A 25,874-nucleotide genomic window follows, 5' to 3' on the forward strand; every position below is an offset into this window, starting at 1 on the left:
TATGTAACGCAGCGTCGACCCTGAGTCTACCTTGGTGGCGTCGATGTGATCCTGCAGAGAGTCGATGAAGAGATCTCCGACGGGTTCCCAGGCGTCTCTCACCCCTTCTGCTTGCTCCAGGGCCACCGCCAGCTCCTCCATCGCTGCCTGGACCTGGAGAAGACGCTCTAAAGTCCTCTCCATGTGTCTAGGGGTTTCGTTGAAAACATAGTTCAGTACAGCTAATGCCTGCAGTCATTGGATGTGGAGGTGATGCAAGCAAATACATCTATCAAACTCCATAGAGCATGCCGACAGACACAACATGTAATCACATTTACAGACATTTCAGTAGATCTGTGGCCGAATTATTCAATACCATCAATTGATAATCAATCAAGTGTTTTTTCTTTGAAAGCATGTTTTAATATTCTAGTGAGCTCAGGATCTCCTTCGATCTGAAACTTAATAAAGGCATTTTCCTAATTGTTTCTGTAATGGAATATTTTTGACAGATTTGGTAATCAGGTTATGGTAATTGCTTTACACGTAATGTATAGCAGTATAACCATGCACTCACAGTCACAGGGAGAAATAGCATTTGACCTCATAGCTCGAATAGTTACAGGCATGTTGCTTTTATGTGGTAAATACTTGTTTTTAATAAAAAATATGAATTCATTATTATGTATTTTTATTGTTTATTTTTTACACTTATCAAGGAAAGATCAAATTGATTTTAAAAATCCCATTTTCAAGAGTATCCCAGCCAAGACCGCAAAAGCACATTAAGCAATGTATCTGACACACAACAAGTAACAGTTACAGACAATAACATGTCTGACTCACACCTCAGTCAAAGGATATAATGTCTCTTAGGTTATAATTGAAAGTCTCTTAGAAGACACACAATGCTGGTTGAGGTGGAGCGGGATTTAATAACTACGGTATATACCGTTTGATAGTTTTGATTAGGGGTCGGGCTCCTCCAAAGGGTCAAAAGGTCAATCTCACAGGTCATGAGAGGATATTAATTGGAGAGAAAAGAAGAAGAAGAAGCAGAAAACAAAAAGTTCTGCTCCACTAGTAATACAACAGTTAGTTGAGAGGTGATTTGTATCTTTGGTGGAACTGCTCACAACTCATAGACATCTGAAATTAGACAAAGGGCCACTGCTATTTTTAAGAGTTTCCAAACCAAAACCACTGGTTTAATCCTAAATAATGCTTATATATGGGTTTGTATTGAAAGTAAAATCATAATATGTAAAGTAACTACAACTACCTATCAATGTAGTGTCTGTGTCTGTGCAATATTCTACCCTGAAGATAAAGTAGCATCCACTGGAACACACGATAAGTACTTCACAATTGTACGTAAATAGTACTTTTCACCACTGTCAGAACCGCACTCAATCTACACACAAGGTAAAATAAGTGTCTGACCTATGGCGATCCAGACAGCGTGCAGTCAACTTCTCCCACAGGTCACTGGCCACGTTTGCCTGCTTCCACACCGAGCGGCTCACATTTAAGATTCGCCGGCGTGGAGAAGCCTCTGCAGAGGGCGAAAGAGGTTAGACGGGGCCACGCATAAAAAGGAAAAAGCATTACGGTGCAAAGGAGGAAGTCAAAAAAGCAGTGGGAGAAATAACAGGGCGGAGAGGGGATCAGGGGCTAGAGGTCTGACGACAAGAAGAGCAATGCAACGCCAACTCTGTGAAAGGAAAGACGGAGCAAGGTAGGGAGGCAAACAAGTCGGACACATAGTAGAACACAGTAAAGTAGATTGCTACAGTGTTTCCCAGGAGGGCATCCAGTTGAGAGCAAAACTTTAAGGAAGAGGATGTGCCGGTGGAGAAACAGCAGAGTATTATTGATCTGAGCAGATGGTACAGTAGAGCTGGACCTAATTGGCCCCGACCCGGACACGTTGCCTAAACCCAGTGTGACACCAGAGGACGGATCACTGCTAATAACTATTAATGGCAGATTTCACCTGTATGGGTCCTACCAAATGAAGTCTGCGGGGCTTAGCATGGGGAGGTTGTGAATATTATATTTTGGCTGGCGCAGCAGTTGGCTCAGAGTATGAGGGGAGCAGACCTTTTCCATCGGTCAGGGTCTCCTCTGGCTCCTGGAAGGGATGCTGAGCCAGAAAGACCTGGGCAGATTCCAAGACTGAGTAGATGAACGGCCCGCGAGACTTGACATCCTCCATGAATACCTGTCGAAAGAAAAACAGAGAGGGGAGAGTGTTTCTAAGTGGAAGAGAATGAAAGACATGAGCCGTTTTCAAAACTAAAGTGCTGCTTGTTGCTGAGGAGCAGGAGCTGTAGGCTGAGCTGTGTCTCATCCTCAAATGAAACTAATATAGACCAAAATGAATGCCAATGATTGGCTGGTTCCAATTTTAAATGTGAGGATTTGCAATGTTTATTGTAATTTGGATATCCATGCGTTTGGACTGTTGTTGGGTCAGTTCTAATATGTGTAGACTAAAGCATTGATAATAAACATATTGATTGTCAATACAAAAATTGGAGGTTGAGGACCTACTGAAGCTTTGCTTCAAATACATGATGGAAAATGACCAATAGTATTGCATTTTGTTGGTAAAATTATTCACAGCCCCGACAAATCTACCTTTTTCACTTCAACACATGATGGAAAATTGACAAATAGTGTTGCATTTTGATGGTAAAATTATTCAGTCACGACTCATGGGGGGGGGAAAAGTAAATGAGACTGTACAATTCTAGATGTATCACATGTGGAAAAGATTTAACAAAAAAGGTGAACGTTTAATTGCAGCATGTCATTCTAGAGACTTAAAATGCTACCAGACAAATGAGACTGGCCAATGACCTGAATAAATGACCGTGACTCCATTTATCTGTTAATCCCAGTGATTCACAACATGTCCAGGAACACACAGTAGCTTATGTCTGGCCTCCATTATTTACATTCTGCAGTGGCTTTTTATTGCGCTACATCAACTGATGTATCACTGGCGACCACTGAAGTAGAAGTAGCTGTTACATAAAAGGTGATGGTATTTCCAGCCTTTCCGAGTTCACGAGGATGGCCTGAACGCAGGCCAGAACAGTTACTGGGGACTGACGTGTGTTTTGTCAGTTGATTGTGGTCAGTCCATCTTTGTAAATTACACAGCATTTGGACAGTATGCAATGTATGTTTTAGTGGAATTGTGGATAAATCAGAAAGCTATACAGTATTATGTTTGCAAGTGCCTCAGCTAACTCCAGTAACATAGTGAACGTTAGCTTTTCCCTTTTCAGAGTATAGCGTGTTGTGCTCCGTCTCTATAATCTACGGGTCAAACCAGAACAAGTAAGGCTTTAACAAAGAAAAGTCTGAGTGTATCTAAATGAGCAAGGGTGTGTTTGATTATTTAAAACTTTTACTTTTATTATGTAGGAGGAGGAATGCGTTATTTCTTCATTTAGAAGTTACAGAGACACACACACACACACACACATACAATAAACACTAAATGGCATACATGAGAGAAAATGTGTTGGAATACATAGGTTAAATAGGAATCACTGAATACACACACATACACACACACACAGCAAAAATCAACTGGCATGTCCACATGAGATCACATGAGATTCTATGGCTGTCTGCTAGCACTGAGAGCCGTGGGCACAGTTGGACTGCTGGGAGTACTGGTCAACTTGCCTCCACATACAGAAGAGCCAATTATTTAGAGCCCAGTTCCACTGGTCCACACTTAACAGCACTCCTTATGCAAGAAGACACACACAAGCACGCACACACTCACGCACACACACACACACACATATAAAAGGCCTTCACTCCACCACTGAGCAGACCCCCACAGCTTTGCAGAAAGCCAGTGTGTCAACCTTTCTTCTTCACTAATCTCTGTTCTGTATAAAACACTCTGCAGGTAAAGTTATTGAGGTCAAGCCAGAGCGCTCAATAATTTTACGCTATGAAAAGATTCCAATTTCAGCTGAAAATCTACATTACTAGCTGGAGTTAGCGGCGTAGCGTGTGCAGCAGTGACAGCGCTTCAGCCTCAGGACCAGAGCCCGGTCCGCCTGATAACAGCCACTGAAACACCAGCCGGCACCGAGCAAACATCCAAAAGTATGTAACGTTGGGAGCTGTGGCACAAGATAAGATTCCCACTGCAACAGTCATGGAGAAAACTCTCTAATCACAAACCAATTCCCTCTTCTTCCTCACATCCTCACTTCCTTTCCTTTCCCTTTACCCTCTTTACACCCTCTCTAGCTCTCTTTATTCTCTCCATGCTCTCTTTAGCAGCTTTGCTGCCCAAAGATGAGCTGAGCTACGGATTCCCTGAGCCAGCTGTCATGTTAAAACTTTAATTCCAGCTAAATTTCACACTTGGAGGCTTCATCTATGGTTGAAGGAACATTAAGGCTGAAGCCTTCAGATCAGATTAAGATACATTATGCATGGGGGTAGAGAAAGTCAGGGGGGAAATGACTTCATTCACTTCATTTCATCGGAACACGTTGATGGCATTCCTCTTGCTTCTTACCACACAGAGGAGGATTGTTATTTCATTATCACCGTCACATGAGGCAGAATAGATTCAGCAGCTGCTGCAGACGCACAAAGTCCGACGCATTGCTGAATCATTCACTTATCGACCCACCCAAACACACAAACGACCCTCAAAGACATATCTTCCCGCCAGAAACTTCCCTTCATCACCACGCCAAATAGACACTCAATAAACATGCTCCCATACCAATACATATGCCAATACACGCGCACACACACACACACACAAATGCAGCACAGCGAGAAATCTTCCCACACTCAAAAACTACATCAGAATAAATCCACTTAAGATCAATAATTCACATTTCTTAAAACGCTTTAATTCTATGTAGAAAACTGGGATGCAATTTCCATCTTTGCTTTGTCGGAAAAGTTTAAGAGCAACCAAACGAGGAAGTCCGAGGCATCTCAGATTATAAAAGCGCACTGTGCTGAAAAAGGAACATTTTAGAGACGAAAAAAAGAGGGAGAGGACAGCAGGCATGTTCAACAGTGAATCCTATGAGTGTTTTTTTTAAGGCTTGTGCATCACTAAGCAGCTCCATCAATGTTGGACGGACAGCTGTGGAAAGAGAGAACATGAACTGAAAGCATGAAAAGCAGAAAGTGTGCATGAGAAAAGAAGGAGGAAGAAGAGGGAAATGAGAAATAAATGGGGAGAGTAAGGAGTACGATACTGCAGGATTGTGAATAAGTGAGAGTGGTGTTGTTTCTCCATTGTCCTGTTAATTAGGAGGGTGCACCTCGTCGAGGTGGGAATTGGAGTTGTAATAAACTGGAGCCAAAACCCTCTCACTGTCGATGCAAGAGCCCTTTCAGAAACACTGCAAAACGGACGGCACAGAACATTGGAAAGAGGAAAGGGACACCCTGCTGTACTTACAGAACCAATTACGAGTGTGTGTGAATGTAGGCTCCTGTGTGTGTGTGTGTGTGTGTCTTCATGTCTGAACCAGTTCCAGTTGCTGAGATACATTACCCACAACTAAAGTGATTTTCCGGGAAATGAAAGAACATCCCGTACATCCCAGATGGCGTTTTTCCAAATACTATCCGTCACACAGGACAAAGAATAGGATGACGTTTACCCGTCACACACACGCCTTCAAGTACTTTTTAATGTCTTAATGTGAATCTTTATTGTTTTCTTGATTTAGACATTGTGAAAGCTCAATGTGAATTTATTCAAATAATAAGAGAAATAGGATTTTACTCTGCTAAGATTCGGCTACTGCGTCAGACTCTGCTTGTGGTCTGGAGCTATTTTCGAACAGGCCTCTCCAACAGTAAGACAGGTACACACAAACACACATACACACACACACACATGCACACACACACATGCACACACACGCCTGCCTGCTGGGCAACTCCAGTTTGTACCAACGTTATGAGAGCCTCCCTCAGCTCACAGAGGGCAATATAACATGTCAATTAAAAAAGGATTTCATTGGAGAGACTTTCCTGCTATAAAGACATTCTGGGATGTTTTTTTGTTTGTTTTTGTCACACCAGTGGGATTCTTTAACAAAAGCCTTTTATTTATCTTCTGATCTGCCCAATGAAACAATACATATACTGACATAATATTACAATTATGTCCAATTATTCTGTCAACTTGCTAAATACAGGAAGTCTGATATGACTCTATGTATGTACACATACAAATACTTTGCATTTTGCACACTGTCTATATTTAATATTTTTATATTTAATTTAATTTGTCATTAGTATTGTATTGTGTATGCATATATGTTGTATATATACATATATATTTTATTTTATATTTTACTTTGTATACTTCTTGTATTCATCTATATCTTTCATCCCTGTTTTTTATATTTTATATTTTATTCTCGTGTGTTTAGTTTATTGGTGCTGCTACTGCTACGACAAATTTCCCCTTGGGGATTAATAAAGTATTTATCTATCTATCTCTATGTATGTAATGTGACCAGTGACCAGAGGCTGTTGGTCAGTGTGTGTAATTGCTGTCGCGAGGGCTCAAGGACCCGTCACTCACATGGACCAACCAGTTAAGCTGTGCTTCACATACATATATATTACACCATGGTTAGTTTTGTTGCACCTGTTAATTTACAAAATAATGGAATACACTTTTGTGGGTGTGCAGATTCTTTCAAAAGAGAAGGAGCATCCCAACGAGGCAAAAGCACCTCATTCCACAGCAGCTGAAGATGGCTCAGAATCTGGAGGAGACAAAGATAATGAGACAAACCCCTGTGTGGTTAAAGGTCCTGCTCATACATACAGAAAGTGTATCTCAACACCATACTGAGCTGTGGCATCACATTGACAACAAAATCAATATAACAATAAATTCATTTGTTTAATATAATTATCGTATTCAAAACATCAATTTAAACGTGTGATGTCTACTTGGGGGACTTGTTCATCCTCAAAGGATCAAAAAGTGTTGTATTATTCAGGGTAGAGGGAAATACGTGCAGATTTTTGTCACTGCTCTGATGAGGTGAAATACATCTTACATTATACTTACCGGCTATAAAACATGCAACAAAACTCAAATCTGTCCACGTCAACACAGACTTGCAGGGCTGGAAGAATCATTTTGTATGTTGCCAATGTTATTTATTCTGTGTTCCTGAAACATTTTAGGAAGTCAAATTCCGATCGAAGGTTTTAAAGAAAGTATAAGTTCCCTACCCTCAATATGAGGAGTTAAATGTATATTGGGAAGATGAATAAGCACTGATTTGTGTCGTGATCAATAAGGTCTCAGCCTCTGAGTCCTTGAAGCGATTTACAAGCCAGTTCAAATCACAGAACCAGAGAGGAATTATCTGACAGGAGGAAGAGGGGAGTCACGTCTCTGTCAGCAACTCTTAGAAAGTTCCCTTTGGCCTTGAACTTTATTATTATTAAAAAATAACATGTTAAAATGGCTACTAATCCTATTGCCTTACTATTGGATATTGAGAAGTAAAACATCTGATTGGAATGCTCGTCTGTAGCCTTTATTCAGGACATATCCCCGTTGACTGATCGCCATCAAAAAGAGATGAAAACTGAAGCAGCTCATCCTCACGTGGCTCAGTGGTGATCAACACGTATATATTTGACAAAATAAATGATGGTTTTACTGTGCAGATTATGTGTTTGTGTGGTTTACGTGGTATCCCAAAAGAATCCCCAAGACCAGTCAGCTTAATAACACACACAACCTTTGAGCTGAGTTAAATGTCTTACATGTCTAACAATAATCTACTGCTGTTCAATCGAGAGCTGCACCTATTAGTCAATTTATAGATCAGTATTATAATGATGGTCAGATCAATGTGTTGTGTCAAATAAAAAAATAAAAAGCCAAACAGTTGATGATTGCAGCTTCCTCAAACATGAGGATTTTAAACTTTTTTCTTGTCTTACATTATAGAACAATTTAGTCTTTTGGCTTTTTGGACTTCTATCGTTCTTCAACCACGTGTTGATGTTTTATAAACCGAATTATGTTTGATTGAGCAAGAAAATTATTTACAGATTAATTAAGTTGCCGGCCTAGTTCAGTCAAGTCAACTGAGTGCAAACTCCTTCCTGGCTGCTTGAGGCTGGCGCTGCGTGCACAATGAAATCATGAAAGGAAAAAGAGAGTCCGGTAATTTTCTCACAATGAAAAACAAATCCTCCTCGAAGCTTACGCCTGACAGACTGCCAAAACCGAGCCAACAAGCGGCAGCAAAGCTTAATGTTCCTCAGGCTTTCTTGTGTACTTACTCCAACAAGGAGAAACAGGCATGGATGCTACTGATTAGAACAATCAAATAAATAATACTAATAATGATAATAATAAAAGCAGCTGTAGTTGAAAGGGGCTGTTTTTTGAAACAACCAAGATAATGCAGTAAATAGCAAAGCTGTCCATTTCATTAGATGGTAACCTGCATGAACAATAAAGGAAAAGAACAAACTTTTAGTTGTAATAATTATCAGTTTACAGTCATTCATTTGACCCAGACAGACATGATACTATAAGTGGTTACAAGTGGTAGTTAATTGCATTTATGTATCTTCTATATTAAGAAATGTTTATATAATTATTCAACAAACCACTTCTTTTACAAAAATTGATTAATTTGCACTAGAATCCCAACACAACCTGCAGTGCTCAGAGCGCCACCTCCATCAACAGTGACAGCGAGCTCAAACTTGGAGAAAGCAGTCTAGGAATGATTAAGGCTGGACAATAAATTCTGCTTTGACCAATATGTGAAAGTCTCAGAAAAACCATACAACCCACAATAGCCCACTGCTCCGCCCTTCACTTTACCATGTTAACCGTCTCAACACATTCACCCACTCACCACAAACACTGTTTCAACCCCCGGCCTCCGACATCTCAATAACAGAACCATCACAATGCACGACATTGCACGACCCTTCGGGACACCCTCAGTATATTTTTCACAATGCTCCCACATAGATGGAAATATAGGGCTTTAAAGTGCACTCTGTACTGATGCATGAGTCTTGTCTCCTCTGCCACACATAAGGCTGACTCAATTTTATTGAGTACATCTGTGCCTTTGTGCGATTGTGTATAGCCATGACATGGAAATTGATTTACTCGTGGGCAGAATAAAGACTCTGTCCCAGCAGTGTTTGTACTAGACGTGTAATATTTGCACTAAAAAGGTGTTATAATCCACATTACCTGGTGGAACTCCCTCTGGTGCTGGACGGCCCCCACGTCGCCTCCTATGGGCAGCTGCTCCGACAACTCTTCGTCCTTGACTGTCAGCCATTCTATGATCTCTTGCAGAGAGAGCTGCAGCTTCCCACTGTTGTCGGAGAAGGCCTCCAGCCGCACCCTGCAACACACACACACACACACACACACAAACACACACATAGCTCAGCCAATGTTTTCCAACACTCCAACAAAATACTGCAGATCCAATTTGGTCACAACTCGGGATGTCATGATTAACCGATCTTGCCGTAACCCCAAACACAGAACGACACGGTTTCGTTGCTGTAAGAATAGTAGAAAACTACAAAGTCTCTGGTGTTCTGAATCCTGCATTGTAGGCCCGTGAAAACAAATCTCTTATATCTGCCAAAAACAGACCAGTGTGGGAGCATTTTGGATATCTCGCTAATGTACGAAGCAGAACAGTTTAAACTCAGCTGGGAGTAGTTCACTGCGTGTTAATGTTTACTTTTGGGGGAATATTATAGTACAAACTACCGTCTCGCTCTTCCTGTGTCACTGTCTTGTCTGTGAGGCATATACAGTATATTCTGTGTAGCATATTCCCATATACCTATTAATAATTAATAAGTAGGCACGTTACATGACAAAAGCTCCCACTATCCATAATGTCAAGACAGTATTCATTTATTAAACCTTCAATTCTAATCCATGATGCATGGGTGGTTTAAAACATGAAAGCATTTCATATCAAACAGAAACATCTTAATGGAACGTCCTTTTCTGCTGTATTTTGCAGAGGACCATGATTCCCTCTTTAGTCCGCACTGTTCTTAATTTGGGCGACTATATTAGGCTGCAGACGTCAAACTTTTAGAGGACAGAATGCAGACCCAAACATGGAGTCATGATGATGGTAAGCAATAATTAATGTACCATTAAAACATGTAAATGTAATTCTTATAATTGATCATTGGCTAAACCCCTCCCCCGAACCCTACCAGCTCAACATAACTGGTCATCAACCAGTGAGGATTCCTCTCTCCGATTTTACGTCTGGTTTAATTAGGGATCCATCAGTTTAAGAATTACTTAGATATTTGAGATGTAGATCTGCCAAAACCTGAATGGTAAAATAAGCAAGTACATGCAGAAGTGGGTGACATCTGAGCCGAACCATGCATTTCCCAGATCCAAAATACAGGACACTATACAGTAATCTTTCCACAACAGTATTAAATCACAATGTCACAGCAAAGCATAAAGTATCCTGTGGCACATACTAGGTGGTGAGAGGTGTGTGTTTGCTGCAGGTTTGTTGGAGTAAACCAGCGACAAATAACAGAGAATGTATCGGCAGCATGAGAGACGTCTGTGGCAACGATACTGCTCATCAGTGGCTTAGCTGGCACGAGAGGGGTGAGGGGAAAGCGGTGTGAAAGTGTCCCAGTGTTTCAATTACACACGAGAAGCCAGCACTCAAATAACATTGTTCGTGCACATCGCAATTTGCCAGCTCTGTCACATCAGAACCGATAAGTGGGAGCGAGAGCAAGAGTCAGAATGATTTACTGCTCTCAACTATTAATGAGGGGGAACATCTCAAAAATGTAATTGGAATGATATTAAAATATATAAGTGAAGTCAGAGGAACACTTTTAGATTAAAGCAGTCTGAATGTAGTCAAACACAATCATCACAATTTTGCAATAACATAAGCAAATCTTCGTTCAGCATGCAACCATCTGCAAGGTCACATTAGCAAATGTAAGGCAACTGGAACTGAAGATGGGCACAGATGAGTTCTCCCTGACATGATGGGTCAGGTATCACATCAGAGAGGCCGGCTGCAGGAGCGCATGAGGATAAAAAAGCGTTGCAACTTTAAGCAGGAAAATTAGAAAAAGGAAATCAAGCCTGTAAGTGGACTTTTCAGAGTTGATTGGCCTCTTTGTTCAACCCTGTGTCAGGAAGCCTGTGTGAAGTAGGCCGCGCTGCCCCCTAGCCTTGTGTTGCCCCTCCAGCTCAGCTTGCTGTGAATATGATTGCGCGCGTATAAATAAAACACAAACACACACACACAAAGTATAAAAGGTTTCTGACTCAAATCAGAGCGAGCCCGACCCTCAGATACGTCTCAGTGAGGCCATCCATCAAAGGACGACCCTGGAACTTTAGCAGAGAAGTTTCAAAGCACTTCAAACCCCACGGTTTACACAAACACAGCACACACTAACCCATCACTGCTTTCATTACACACACAGAGGGTGAGACAAATAGTGCACACACATTCACACACATTCATACACTGAAGGCACAGCTACGGGGGCAATGTTGGGGTTAAGTGTCTTGCTCAAGGACACATCAACATGGGCTAGCGGAGCCGGGGGTTGAACCGCCGATCCTCTGATTGAAGGACGACCCTGCTCACCACTGAGCTACGGTCGTCTAGATGCAGACTGAAGAGAGGATTCATCATATTTGTGGTTTCATCACTATGAGCATATTAATATATAAATAATAAAAAAGCATTTATCCAAGGTTGGGCAATGATTTTTCATAGACAACCACCTCAGAAAAGACTTCAGTCAGGACTCAAACGTATGCAGATACTTTCTGTCGTGTAAAGATGAAGTGTATTTGTTCGGTCTATTCAGTTGCGGACTCGCTCGTGAGTATTAACAGCAGCAGGTGGGTGTATGTTGTATTAATTCAATATTAAGTGTCCATATGCAGTGTAATGATATTCACTTTCCAGTGGAAAGGTGTGGCTTATTTTAACTGTTTCTGGACAACAATGTTGTTCTGCATCACATACAAACAACCCATATCAAATTAATGAATTGGTTTATTTTTAGTCTTTTCTTTGGATTTGTCGGGAATAAAAGAAGTATCACCAGATGTATCCTTTGAGATTCAGGTCAGGGGCTCCCCAATGTCAAGAAAGGTCAGTGCTAATGGACAAATGAGATGCCGTGTGACTCAACACACAGTGCACTTTCAAGGTTTAAAGACAGACAATCTCACCAGGGAACACATGATGTGTTAACTGGAAAAAATTAACGGTATTGTCATAATAAACATTGTAGACTTTTTGATTTCCTGGATTAGCTTCAAGCAAAGGACTCAGAACTGATAAAATATGCAGCCCAACCTGAGAGACACCAACCTTCATTATGAACGTGAATACCAATATCAATCAGGCCGTGTGTCCTTGAGAGCGACACTGAACTGCTATCAGCTCAACACCGTCGCTAATGTTGCCGTTTAGAAAACCTTGAGTTTTATATTCAGTGGTACTCAGGGTGTTTTCAGAGTTGGGACACTCCATATTGCATGCTAATAACTGTTGTATCTCCACATTTCTTGACAGTTACATCCAAAGTAAATAACATGGTCAAACAGAAACCCAATCAGTCAGAGAGATTACAGGGAGAGGCTTAGTGCTTAGTGCTCGGTTCAATTATTAATGAGCCCGTAGGAGATAGGAGCAGTGCTTCTGCTGTTTTAGGAGAGAGGAGCCAGCGAGTTTGTGGCCTCGGGGCCCAGAGAAGCTTTGAGCACAGCCCCATCCCATCTCCTGCCTTCCCCCTCTCTTTGTCTCCCAATTGCAGAGATGTAGCGAGAACTGGGAAAAAGTTTGAGGGTGTGTGATGGGCCACGTTGACACAGCAGCACTGCATTTAGTTGAAAGGTATATGTATGTGTTTTTGTTTTTGAATCTCTATGGATGCCACACTGTGAAATACTTCAGTCAAAGTTGGTTAAGATCGACACATGCGTTGTTTCAGGTTGTCACTGTGAGCTTGTTTGTTAAGATTAGGTTCAGGTTGCACGATGGAGGGACTAGATGGAGACAGGCTTTCTGTTGCGTTGCATTGTGTCACCACAGCGAGCAAGTGCATATGAAGCCTGAGGGGCGGATGATACCGTACAAAGACCATGCGTCTTGAAATGACACTGCTGGACGATGTGGTGGAGACACCGTTTCTAAATGATCTCCAATCTAGTTTGGCATTTCTGCACTGCGTTTAGTTGTTGATGCAACTACCAACATGCACACTGATACCAATATCTGAAATAGGCTTTGGTGCAGAGGAATGCAACCTACAACTACTACAAAGTATCTACTCGGTCTACATCAACAATATAGGTACATATGTGTTATGGTGTTTGTGTTGTAGAATCAGTTTTAAAATATTGCTAGAAGATGGAGCCAGAAGTAAACAGGTCTTTGTCAATAAACTAACTGCATTATTAAGTCTTCAGCTATAACTTTAATGTCCTCAAGAGAAACTTTACTGTGGCTTTCCTGATGTTTAACATATGTAAAAAAATAAAATGTTTTAAAGTAATAGTATTGCATGTCGAAAACAGTAAGACAAAAGTTCATAGTATAACAATTGTTTAGTTTCAAGGTTTCCTCGATTGTAATTCATATCTTGGATTATTTATATGCTGCAGTTTTGCGTCCAACTTTTCCAGTAACACATTTCAACTACACAAATGTTCAGCAGTTCAGTTCAATGCTTTTGGGACTTTTCAGCAGGAAGTTTCCCTTTTCTGTATTTTCAGCAATTTTTTCATTTTTCGAATATTTCAGCTTTCAGCATTCCAAAGCATTTTCAACAGGAAATGCATTTCCTAGTTATATAATTTGCCTGGTTGCTGTAAACTGAACGCACCATGTTCATGTCTCACCAACCTTCCCTGGGTTTCTCACTTGTTCTGCTTCCCTTTTTATTTCCTGCACTGTTGGGTTATTGTGTGTCGCGTGTGATGCATTCAGGGACTTCTCTTGTGGTGGAGGAGTTTACTGATGCCTTGCCTAAAGCGTCTATTCCAACAGCCACCATACTGAGATTTGTGGGAAACACATTTGCAGAGTAACAATAGCCACTGGGGCCATTTCCCACAACTGTAAATCATGTAGACGTTTGAGGATTTACAGCTGCTGATGCCCACGGGGAGGACACTCCTGTTGCTCCTTCTCTAATGGCGACTATATGTAGAGATTTAACAAGAGTGTTGCTTCAAATCACCACACAAGGTTAGAAAGTACATTTGAAATATAATATTTAAAAAATAACATGCATATCAATACCCTGAAATGTAGAATCATGAACTTGCTGGATTGAAAATAAATTACTTTTAAGTTTCTGATTTATTTAGACAAGAAACACAAATTGTGGTGAAAAATCCTGTTTTCTCATTTGCAGTCTGATTAAAATAACGTCAATAAATAAAATCTTGACAGGCGTAGCTTTGAAAACAGAACAGAAACCTTCTTAATAAGAACAAGTTGTCCTCCTGCATACCAAAGGGACTCACTGCTATAATTAACCCACCTTCAAAAACACCCTGTGTAATTCATGAGCTCCTCCACGTCACACTCACGATTGCTTCTGTACAGTATTTAGAGATTCCTGAGGAGTACAGTGAGCACACACACAAGACACCAGTGTGTTTCTGGCTTAAGTTATTCATGTGATGATGAGGACATCATCAATTAATGTAATTATTCTGTCAAAGGCCAGCATCCTGTCTTCTGTTGTGTCCAACGGTTGGTTAGTTGTTAAACAAACCACATAGACAAACAACATATGTTAACAGCAAATCAAGCCTCCGCCTCCATATTGGAGCATCAAAAGGCCTATGCAAAATCCCTCAGAGACACACGGTCAAAATTTTATTCCACTATCATCAACAATAGCCCTGGCAACTCCAAGCAACTCTTTTCCACCATAAATCATCTCCTCAAACCTCAGACCCCCTTACACAAAGACACCACAGAGGAGCGGTGTGATCATTTTATCACTTTTTTTAGGAAAAAAGTAGAGACCATCCGCTCTCTCCTCTCAAACTCCGCTGCTCTCCCAGTCCTGACCGTCAACCCCCAACCCGGACCTACCCAGCCTCTTTGCTGCTTCACTGATATCTCGCAGCATGAAGTGGAGGCCATCATCTAAAGATGAAACCCTCCACCTGTGCCCTGGACCCCTTTCCCACAGCTCTGGTCAAATCGAACATTGGTGCCATAAGTCCCCTGATCACTTCAGTGATAAACCACTCCATCCAGGCTGGTCATGTTCCTTCCCCATTAAAAGCTGCTATCATCAAACCACTCCTCAAAAAACTCACCTTAGACCCTGAAGTCCTGGCTAATTATAGACCCATCTCCAACCTGCCATTTCTATCAAAGGTGCTGGAGAAGGTAATTTCCATTCAGATTCACGAACATCTCAAACACAATAACCTCTTTGAAAAGTTCCAGTCTGGTTTCCGCCAGGGCCACAGTACAGAAACTGCCTTAGTCAGGGTGACCAATGACCTGCTGATGACAGCTGACACCGGATCTCCATCCTCCTCATCCTCCTGGATCTAACTGCAGCGTTTGACACCGTCGACCATAACATTCTACTCCATCGTCTTCGCTCGACAATTGGACTCTCTGACTCTGCCCTAAACTGGTTCACCTCATATCTCACCGGGAGGACTGAGCATGTCACCTTGGGAGTGGCAAAATCACAAACACACTTTGTGAACTGTGGTGTCCCTCAAGGATCAGTCCTCGGCCCCACCCTTTTCACCATATACATGTCCCCCCTTGGTCGTGTCATCAGCCGGCATGGAATATCTTTCCATTGCTATGCTGATGACACGCAGCTCTACATCAGAACAAAGCCAACCCCTTCTGCACCTCTGCCATCATCCAACATAACCACATGCCTGGAGGAGATAGAGGTGTGGATGAAGCAAAACTTCCTTCAATTAAACAGCTCCAAGACTGAAGCCATTCTAGTTGGCACTCCACATCAGGTCCTTTCATCCTCCATCACCAGCATCACCTTCTCCGGTCAGAACATTTCACTCTCGTCAACTGTCACCAATCTGGGTGTTAAAATGGATCCTCACCTGACCTTTGAGGCCCACATCAAACAAACATGCAAGACCTCCTTCTACCACCTCAGAAATATTGCTAAACTCCGTCCCTCACTCAGCCTATCAGATGCTGAAAAGCTTGTCCATGCCTTTGTCTCCTCCAGGCTGGATTACTGTAACGCACTTCTCATTGGGACTTCTGCCAAGAACATCCAGAAGCTGCAATACATCCTAGGATCCTGATGAGAGTGCGGAAGTATGAGCACATCACGCCCATACTCAAATTATTGCATTGGCTCCCGGTCTCACTCAGGATTGACTACAAAATCACCCTCTTCACCTATCAGTGCATTCATGGAAATGCGCCCTCATATATCAAAGAACTTCTCACCCCACAAAATTCCACGAGGAGCCTACGCTCTGAAAAGGCAAACCTCCTTCTTCCCCCCAGGACCAAACTGAAAATTATGGGAGACCGAGCCTTCTGCTCCGCTGCTCCGAGACTGTGGAATGCCCTCCCAAACCAGCTGAGGACACCACAGACTGTGGATGTTTTAAAAAAAGGCCTAAAAACACACCTTTTTAGAATAGCTTTTCACTAGATTTGAACATAGACGTCGCTGCTTTTATTCTGTTTTATCTAAATCATTTTTACTTTGTAGCACTTTGAGTTTTGCCCATGCAAATTAAAAAGTGCATTATAAATATAATCTATTATTATTATTATTATTATTATCTTAGTAGCCAAACGTTACAGCACAGATCATATAATTATAACCGATTCTTTTGTGGCACGTCATACAGCTCTCTCTCTCTCCACCACTGTCATCTGCCAAGTCCAAAAGGCCAAAAAACTATCTTTAATAAAGAAGTCCTCAGCCAAATGAAGAAAAAGTAATTATCATTACCACTCGTGTTGTTGTTGCCGCTGCTGCTGATGTTAATCTTACAACTATTATAATTATAGATTATGAAGCTCCCATTCAAAAAAGGATGATTTCAAATTAGTCTGTGATAATTTATTTCAGTGACTTGATTATATCTCTGACACAATTCAGTCAGTTTTTCTTTGTCCCTGTGTTGGAGTGGTTCTCAGTAATTATGTGCGTGTATGCTTTGCCTGCACTGCTGTATGTTTAATACTTAATTAATTCAGATTAATCAGTGGATTAATGTAGCAACATGTGGAGGCTATATTTGTGTGTTTGACTCAGTGTGTTGTGGCTATGAGACTTTGTGTCGCAATGTTTGCTGTTTTCAGTGCTGATTTAATTTTTTCAGGCCAACACAATGGAAAGTTTCTATTGTTTTCATCACATTGCTGTGTTGTTTGGCATTCTGACTCTAATCCTCAACATGTCTCTGCAGGAGAGTAAAAGATAAATACTGTTGCTCGTTAGTCTTTGACATCAACACAAAGTAGCCTCTAAGAATTAATGTGAACTCATTAACCCGCGACGCAGCGAGCCATACTTGCCTCAAGTCATCACAATCATTTCACTGAAATCACTTCATTTTCAGCAGCAGGATTTTCCGAGTAAATGAAACCTTGGGCTGCAGGTGACGAAAACGTTTTTCTCATTCAAAGGTAAAAGTTTTAGTTTAAATAGTTTTCTTTGCGAAAGCATTAGCACATGATTAACAGATCACAATTTTGAAGATGCAGACTTTGTTTGATCAACAAACATATTGATCAGGGCTTTTAACGGATTGTCCTCCTTTGACCTCATAGCAGATTTTAGCGGTCACGGCTTCAGGTAAACGGCGCTAATATAAAAAGCCTGTTCCGGTGCTTTGGCTCTTGTTGTTGTTTGCTGCTCCAACAGCACTCGCTCTCACTCCTTTGGGGATTGGATTAGCTCCATCTGAACCATGCAGATGCCCGGGTACAGTGTGTCTACAGAACCTGATTATCTTCTCGTGCTAGCCAAACAGACTTTGTAACGCTTCAAAAAAGTGTTTCATTTTAAAGCATGCACACGCACAGACCCACACACACATACACACATACACAGTTTTTCTGATTCTGATTCCACATCGATTTGTTTTATCATTAAAGTGTAGCAAAGTTTGTTGGCGCCTGGACCATAAGTCTTGCCATTGCAGTTCCTTCTTTATCAATATCTGTATTCCCTGATTTCTTTGACGGAGTGTAGAACGTAATAGACATAAGATCAATAAGTCTCTCAAAGAAAAGAGGCTGAGCTTTGTGGGAGGCTATATCATCTTAATATAGAAGTAAGTTGCCTGTGGATGCGATAAGTAAGTGTGCATTGATGATTGAATATAAAACATACATTATAATGTATATCATATTATTCATTATATTCTTATATTAGGCATATATACTGGACATATCTGCCTCTTTTTTTAGATGAATAGCATTCAGAATAAAGTTAGTTCCATGTCAAACATTTCTTCAGAAAGCTTTGTTGTTTCTCTGGAGATCACTTCAGTGTGGCGATGCTTCATCTAATTCAGACTAAACGGTAGCGCAGCTCACTGCACTTTATTATTAAAAAGGTTGAAATAATTGATTTGCAGTGTTTGGCAAGTTACTCATGAAGTATTATAAGTTGTGTTTCCTTATCACTCTTTAAAATAGTAATTAATTGGTACCAAAAGTAATCAGTTACTTAGTATATTATTGTAATTCTTAAAAACTACAATGAGGAACTTTCATTTTGTGCTGATCTTGGCGATATATCACATTTTACTGCAGCAGGGTCGAACAGTCTGCTCAACTTAGTCCTGGTCCTGGATCTCCATCGCCTCCCTTCCCTCAAGTGGGTGCAGCAATACAGTCTGGGCCTCCAGCCGCGAGGTGTCGTGTTGGCTCCCAGCGGGGACAGAAGAAAGAGACGCTGCTGCCGGGTGCAGAGCTCTCTAGCTCTAGAGCTTCTGACTGCAGGTTGAAGGCTGCAGCAAAGCCCAGTCGGTGTCTTTTCGGCAGTGGGTTAACGCCATTTCTGGTGAACCTTCATGATTTCATCTGATTTCCCAGAGAATCCGTACCGGAGGCACCAATGACAAGCATTAAGAATAACTTTATAGAAATAGCCAATCTTCTCGCTGATAGCGTGTTTATTTGTGCAGGTCATATCGAGGCGTCTGTATTGAAATGGAACCAAATGGAACCTCAGGTTAGTTGAAATGTAGGTCACATTTCAAATATTTGGCCCAGCAGCTCAAATCAAATCAATCTTACAGTAATACCATGGGACTGAGCAAATATGTGCATGGCATCCAGGTAAAATGATGTCGTTTTCATGCCCTGAAATAAACCACAGAATCCCAAAATGAATCTCGGGCAGCTTTGAAAGCAACATCCTTCAACTGAATGATTGATGGCCACATACACCTCCCATCACAAACGGCCCCGAGCAGCATCAGGTGTTGACCTCTGACCTTGAACAATAAAATTATCATTAACATGTAATTGGAGCTCAATAAGTCCTGCAGACGTTAAACTGTAATTTGCCTGAAAGAGATGGAGGCAAAGTGGAGCGCAGAACCACCAGAGGGCATTGCACTGAGTCTGGGCTGCCTGTGGCTAGCAATGGAAGGAGGAGAGGACTGTAGCTGGAGGATAGACAAATACAAGAAAGAACGAAAAAAGATTCAAACCAGAAGAGAACAGAGTAGAACATGAGAATGAATGAGAATGAGATATGTCAACAGATATCTCTACTTGTGAATCGAGAGAGGAATAAAAGCATATACAAGGATTGGAAACCGGGTGGTGGATCAAATAACGGTCAAACAACTTCTAAATTTAAGATGATTTATTCTACTCGTCACAGGCAAAGTATCTGCACTGCAATTGCAAAAGCAGATGAGAGGTCCATTCAAATCGCAGGTTGACGTGGAATTCTTAATCTTCAGAGAAAAACAGTCTTTTTTTTATACAAGGATAACATCATCTGACTCCTTTCAAAATCCACAATCTAATTGGACCTAGCTGGCATGAGGGAGGACAACCGCATCCTCCCAGGCCTTGAAAAACTTGCAACGTGTGTGTTTGTGTGTGTCTTGTGGGGCACGTATCGAGCTGAAATGCAGGTGCCTCTCGTTATAGGTGATGATACCTACTTTACCTCGTCAAATTCCTTGTTTGTGCAAACTTACTTGGCCAATAAAACTGATTCTGATTCTGATTCTGATAAACTTATCTCTGCCTCCCCTAGATAAGTCAGCCGTCTGACCTTCAGTTATTGTGGAAAACTGAACTCAGTTCCGTTTTTTATAATCATTCATGAGTCTGCTGCAGGCCAACGTTGATGATAGCTCTTACAAATGGAAGTATAAAAATAAAGAATATTAGAACACAACCAAATATAATATATAACAGGAACATTGTTGTACAGACAAACAGACTGAAACAAAACAGACTCAGGGGTCTCCCCTTGCTCTCAGACAGACGCAGATTGTGGGCGGTTGGCTCACTGCAGTTATTCGAGCCATGCGGCAAACAAATTCATAACATGCCACCATGACACCCACACCAACATTGGTGGGCCTTCCCTGCAGTGCAAAACTGGGCGCCCCGATCCATGTGTCACAACAAGAATCTTCCCAATGCGTTATATTGTTAGCAATGACACTGCCATTAACTTAAGTTACAGAGGAAATATATTTGAAGAAGTTATACTTTTAACTGACTATGCATTTTGTGCTGCTACTACTATGCGAGAGGAGATTTGTGATGATTCAGCATCAAGCTGTTGTGTGTTTGACTGCCATAGACTGCAAAGCACGGCTGGACTCAGTGGAAATACGGCTCGATCACATCGCTACCACGAACATACGCTGAGCAAGACATGAGGTACAAAAACACAGTGATGAGTACATCCCTTTGAGCTGACTTTAAAAGGAGTAGTCCGGCATGTGTTGTGAAAAATGCTTGTTAGTTTCCTGCAGAGATGAGGAGATCGATACCACTGTGTGGTGTAAATAAGAAGCTGCACCCCGCAGGTGGTTAGCTTAACTTGACTTGAGGAAGTAGCCATGTGCTTCATTTTCTCTTTGAGGATTGTTAAAGCTGTGTACACTCCAGGCAAATCAACATATGACATAACTCCCTGATTGTCCATTGAGTGAATTACATGGCCAGAAAAATGTTTCTCCTCTGAGATGAAATTCCCTGAAACCACAGACTCTCATACTGTATTTCCTTACACAACAGTTATGGCGGAATGGCCTCAGCAATAAGGTAGCAGGAATAGATGTATTTGTATATATTCAGAATCAGTCAACGGTGATTATGAGAGACAGCGCAAAACAATGTTGCAATCCATTTGTTTGGTGCTATTATCTCAACCCTGCGTAAGCCGTAACTCGATATAGCACAAAACACACAGCAATAAGAACAGCATGTCTTTAGCTTCTTGCCTGTGGCATCAAAGCGCTGTTTTGCAGTCAATAACACATGCTACGGAGCTGGTGAGTGCTTCTACAATGGTGCACAGTGTCATGATTTTGCCTACTTTCCATACAAGTTGCCAAAAAAGTGATCACGTCCCTAACCTTCTGTTATCAGCGCTCAGTCCAATTAGCTGAGTGACACTGTGTCACACTGATAAATTATCTGTGGCGCTCTGCCATCTGTTAACATTTAGAGAATGCATTTTGTGCGCCATTAACTCCTTATCTTAATTTGTCTGTTTTTTTTTTTTTAGAAATGGCTGCTTTCACATCAGCTTCAAATTTTGCGAGCATCAGGACTCTAACCAGCGTAAGACTGACCCGGACGCTTCCAAGCTTCAATCGTTGCCATAGTAATCAACGTCCAAAATAATATTTGAATGCATCTTTTTATTGTTGTTGTTGTTTTAATATACTGTACATTTCCCCAAAAGTCACAAATAGCCCATGAAATTAGTAATAGTAATCACACTTTATTCATGAAGCATTTATGTTGTATTATTATGGGCGGTGCTGCTCAAGCAAAGAAAAGCAGCAGAGGAGATCAATAAACAGTCTCAATAAAGCCAGAACTTTATTTTATATAATGGCATAGGCTACAGTCTATTTATATTTTCATTAGTTTATAGACCTACATGAGTAAAAAAAAATGTATGGGCTATCGCTGCAATCTGTTTAATTATACACATTTTGTAGCCATTTTATTTTCAATAAAAAGTAAGTCATCTCTTCTTAAACAATAATAGAAAAGTAAAGCACAATATGAGTGAATAATGGCTGCAAGTTTGAAGAAAGTTTGACAAATTAAACGATCTCTTTGGGACTCTTAAGCTACTCATTTCTAAACAAGAGTCTGCAGCCAAGCAAGAAGCTGTGTGAGGCTGCACTCAGCGCTCACGTCTGCGCGCTAACATGCTGATACGTAGCAGGTGCAATGTTTATACATTGCACCTGCTACGTATCAGCATGTTAGCGCGCAGACGTGAGCGCTGAGTGCAGCCTCACACAGCTTCTTGCTTGGCTGCAGACTCTTGTTTAGAAATGAGTAGCTTAAGAGTCCCAAAGAGATCGTTTAATTTAAATCTGATGTATGCCTACAACCGTTTAAAGGATGGAGGAAAGCAGCCATGACTTAGAATGAAGCCTCAACCACCTGTCAATCAATTCCAGACAAGCCATTATAAAGCAAGTCGTCTGCACTTGTCCAGCTGCTGCCAATAAACGCAGCCAAACACATCCTCTGGACGGCTCTCACACTCAAGGTGAGGCCGCTTTTCAGTGAAGCTCTTTCTCATTCATTTGTTCTTACGTTCTTCTTTGCCTCTGGACCACCCGATTCCCTGCATCCCATCTCTCTGTGATGATTTAACACCAGCTGTCTGCTCTCTCTTCCTCTCCATCCCTTTCTCTCTCAGCCTGATGAAGTCAGAGTGCAGCTTTGATATAAACATCCACTGCAGGCCATCCATAGTGATCTCATTACACACGGCTGCAAGGGAAACGGTCCTAACCAATTTCACAGCTATCATCCCCCCCCCCCCCCTCCTCCTCCTCCTCCAAGTTACATCAGGGTCAAGTAAGCAATTAAGGGGCAAATTGTATAAACAGGATACCAGTTGAATAGAAGTAACAGAAATGATGCGGCAAGTGTACAATACAGCATCACTGGCAAACGTAATGAGTGGAACTTGTGCAATGGTCTAATTAACCCGGCGTATATCAACAATTGAGCTGACAGGAAGTAACGCTGAAATACGAATTATTGTGACAGCACAGACAATATATTTTGAATTGCCTGCAAACTGTCTGTGAAAGGCAACAAGACTCATCGGAGTAAAATGGAAAATAAACAACGAAGGATGTAGATGTTTGACCTCAATAGGCTCCATGTCCCTGTGTGACCTAAACACACACATATTAGCAGACTATCTCCCCACAGATTCATAAAAGAAAAGACAACTACAACCGTAATTAAATGTACAATTCTCACTTAGTTGTTCCTAATTGTAGCGTAATTAAGAGTCTGTATAATATAATAACTTTGATACAGCCAAAAGCTGTCAGACGCACCTGGAAAAAGGCTTTTATTATTTCCATAAAAATACTTTATAGTAACTGGGTGTGTGGTAATTCACAGCAACTGGGTAAATAAGCGAAATTTGTTTTACAAATGCGTATTACTCAACTGTGTGAGGAATGCTTGGAGTTAATCAGTTACCCGCTGTGTTTAGAAAAAGACGATGACTAGTTACTGGCTAACGAACAAACGGTTTAAAGCTGAAACTGATCAGATGTTTCTTTGGGGGAAATGATCTGCATCTTGACTAAATCAAATAAATATTTTCACCAATTTCTTGATAGAAATACAATCATCAGTTTGCAGCTGTGGCCACAGAACTGATGATCCCCACAGACGTTTGCATCCGCAGCCACTTCTCTCTCTCTCGGATACAAGAATGGTCCATCCATCCCTCCAGACCGATACATAAAACGCCACGATAAAGGTCGTCTTACCGGATGTTGTGGGACTTGCGTTTGATCTCGTTCCAGCAGAGGTTCATTTCTCCTGTTTGGTGCGGGCCGCCACCTCTCAGGCTCCTGCACTCGGCCCCCTCCTCCAGGCCCTCACCATCCACCGTGGACTGGCACGGCACACAGTGGCATCCCGGCCACGAGGGATGCCCCGCAGCTAAGGACAAGAAACAGCAGGGGGACACCCAGGTCAGTATGACAGACAACATATTTTCCCTTTTTGGGATTGAGCCTGCTGTTTTGTTCGGAGATATGAAAAGCCAAAGTTTGGGGACCTCAGAGGTTTATCAAACAAGACGTTGAGGAAGACAAAACAATGGATTGTTGAACTAAAATGCACTAAACTCCATAAAATGTTTGACTTTTGCCAAAATGCAACATTGTCCATCAAAAGCACTGCACTGGTCCATCAAATACATGCAAGCACATGTTCCTGGTAAATTACTTTGCCACATGAATGAATAGTTTATACCGTTTACATTGTAATCGTCAATTGACTTCTACAGGGACATCTTTTCAGAGCAGGACATTCCTATCTATTATTATAAACTGCTGGGCAGTGTTCTAGTTATGATTCTTTATAATGGCCTTTCAACTTGTTGTCTCTGAGGTGCAGCCGCTGTTTCGATCTAAACACCCACTACTTTTTACATTTAGACACATGTATACCAACTCACTCTAAAACCAACACTTATTAAGTGAAGTCAAAATTGACATTCTTCATTTTGGGAGATGATCAGAAGGTTTACTGTGAGTTAAGACCTGATCAATGAAAGGGGAAACCTTGGGACGCATAAATCCTAAACATGAATTATCCGTCTCGTACATGAAAAAAAAATTAAAAGAATGTGCAGGGCAGAACCTGCATTTCTGAACAAAATAGGTGAAAATCAGCTGAACAATGGAGCAGCAAAGAGATAACTCTACGGTCCATCTCAAGGTAACACATTACCTCCACACACACACACAATAAGTCTAGTCAACAAATCAGAATCAAATTTAATAACTGTGTCCTGTGTGCAAGATAAAAAACCTGAATCATGGGATGCCAGTAGTTTCATCCCATGATTCCATTCCATTAAACTCAAGGAAACAAACGCTGACAAAAAGCCTCTTTTCTTCACAGACTTTTAGAGTGAGGGGGCATGTGAGGCGAGACTTAAAGAGGTGCAATCCCCTTGATGGAGCTGTGGGGGAAAAACATATCGAGAAGACAGTCCACACACACACGCACATCCCATAATAAGTGGAAGAAGAAGCTTTCCCTGGTTTACAGGTCATGGTAAATCGTGTGTTTGGTCACTGGGCTGTCAGAGGTTTCTGGTCTTCTCTGTTCATTTCACAACCTTTAGCTTAGTAGCAGCTGGGCCTCTCAGCTAACACCGTCAGCCTTATAACACACACACACACACACACACACACACACACACACACATAAACTGTATAACCAGGAGCTTCCCTTGTGCTTCGTCAGAAGGCTCTTATCACATCGGCTTTTTAAACTGGTCCATCCAATACTCCTGCTGAAGGGCTCATCTTCCAACCTTTACGGTAGTAAAGCCACCAATCTAAGGCAAATTGCACGTACGCATGACTACACACACAAACACACACCTACACACACACACACACACACCACACAAAATTTGAAATAATGTCATAGAATCACAAGCCCATGATCATATAATGGGATATTTTATCAAAGCAAGAGGTGTACTTTATGATTTTTTATATCACCAATAGGTATTACAAAATATATCTATACGTATTTAAC

General features: G+C 41.4%; 1 protein-coding gene across 4 annotated transcripts in view; it reads right to left on the bottom strand.

The window, feature by feature from the left end:
- Nucleotides 1–24,195, bottom strand: part of drp2 (dystrophin related protein 2) — a 67,323-nt gene extending 43,128 nt beyond the window's left edge. For 3 of the 4 annotated variants that reach the window (XM_056439875.1, XM_056439877.1, XM_056439878.1), the window contains exons 1-5: nucleotides 24,083–24,195; nucleotides 9,263–9,419; nucleotides 2,086–2,206; nucleotides 1,426–1,537; nucleotides 31–187 (exon numbers count right to left, since the gene is read on the bottom strand). In XM_056439875.1, coding sequence (XP_056295850.1) covers nucleotides 31–187; nucleotides 1,426–1,537; nucleotides 2,086–2,206; nucleotides 9,263–9,419; nucleotides 24,083–24,129 — 594 coding nt within the window. In that variant the 5' untranslated portion in view covers nucleotides 24,130–24,195. Of the gene's footprint in view, nucleotides 1–30; nucleotides 655–1,425; nucleotides 1,538–2,085; nucleotides 2,207–9,262; nucleotides 9,420–24,082 lie in introns of those variants that run through there. The other variant, XM_056439876.1, reaches the window with a different exon arrangement.
- Between the last annotated feature and the right edge of the window lie 1,679 nt (nucleotides 24,196–25,874).

The sequence above is a fragment of the Pseudoliparis swirei genome, chromosome 19 (assembly GCF_029220125.1).
Source record: "Pseudoliparis swirei isolate HS2019 ecotype Mariana Trench chromosome 19, NWPU_hadal_v1, whole genome shotgun sequence".
In the NCBI taxonomy this organism is placed as follows: domain Eukaryota; kingdom Metazoa; phylum Chordata; class Actinopteri; order Perciformes; family Liparidae; genus Pseudoliparis; species Pseudoliparis swirei.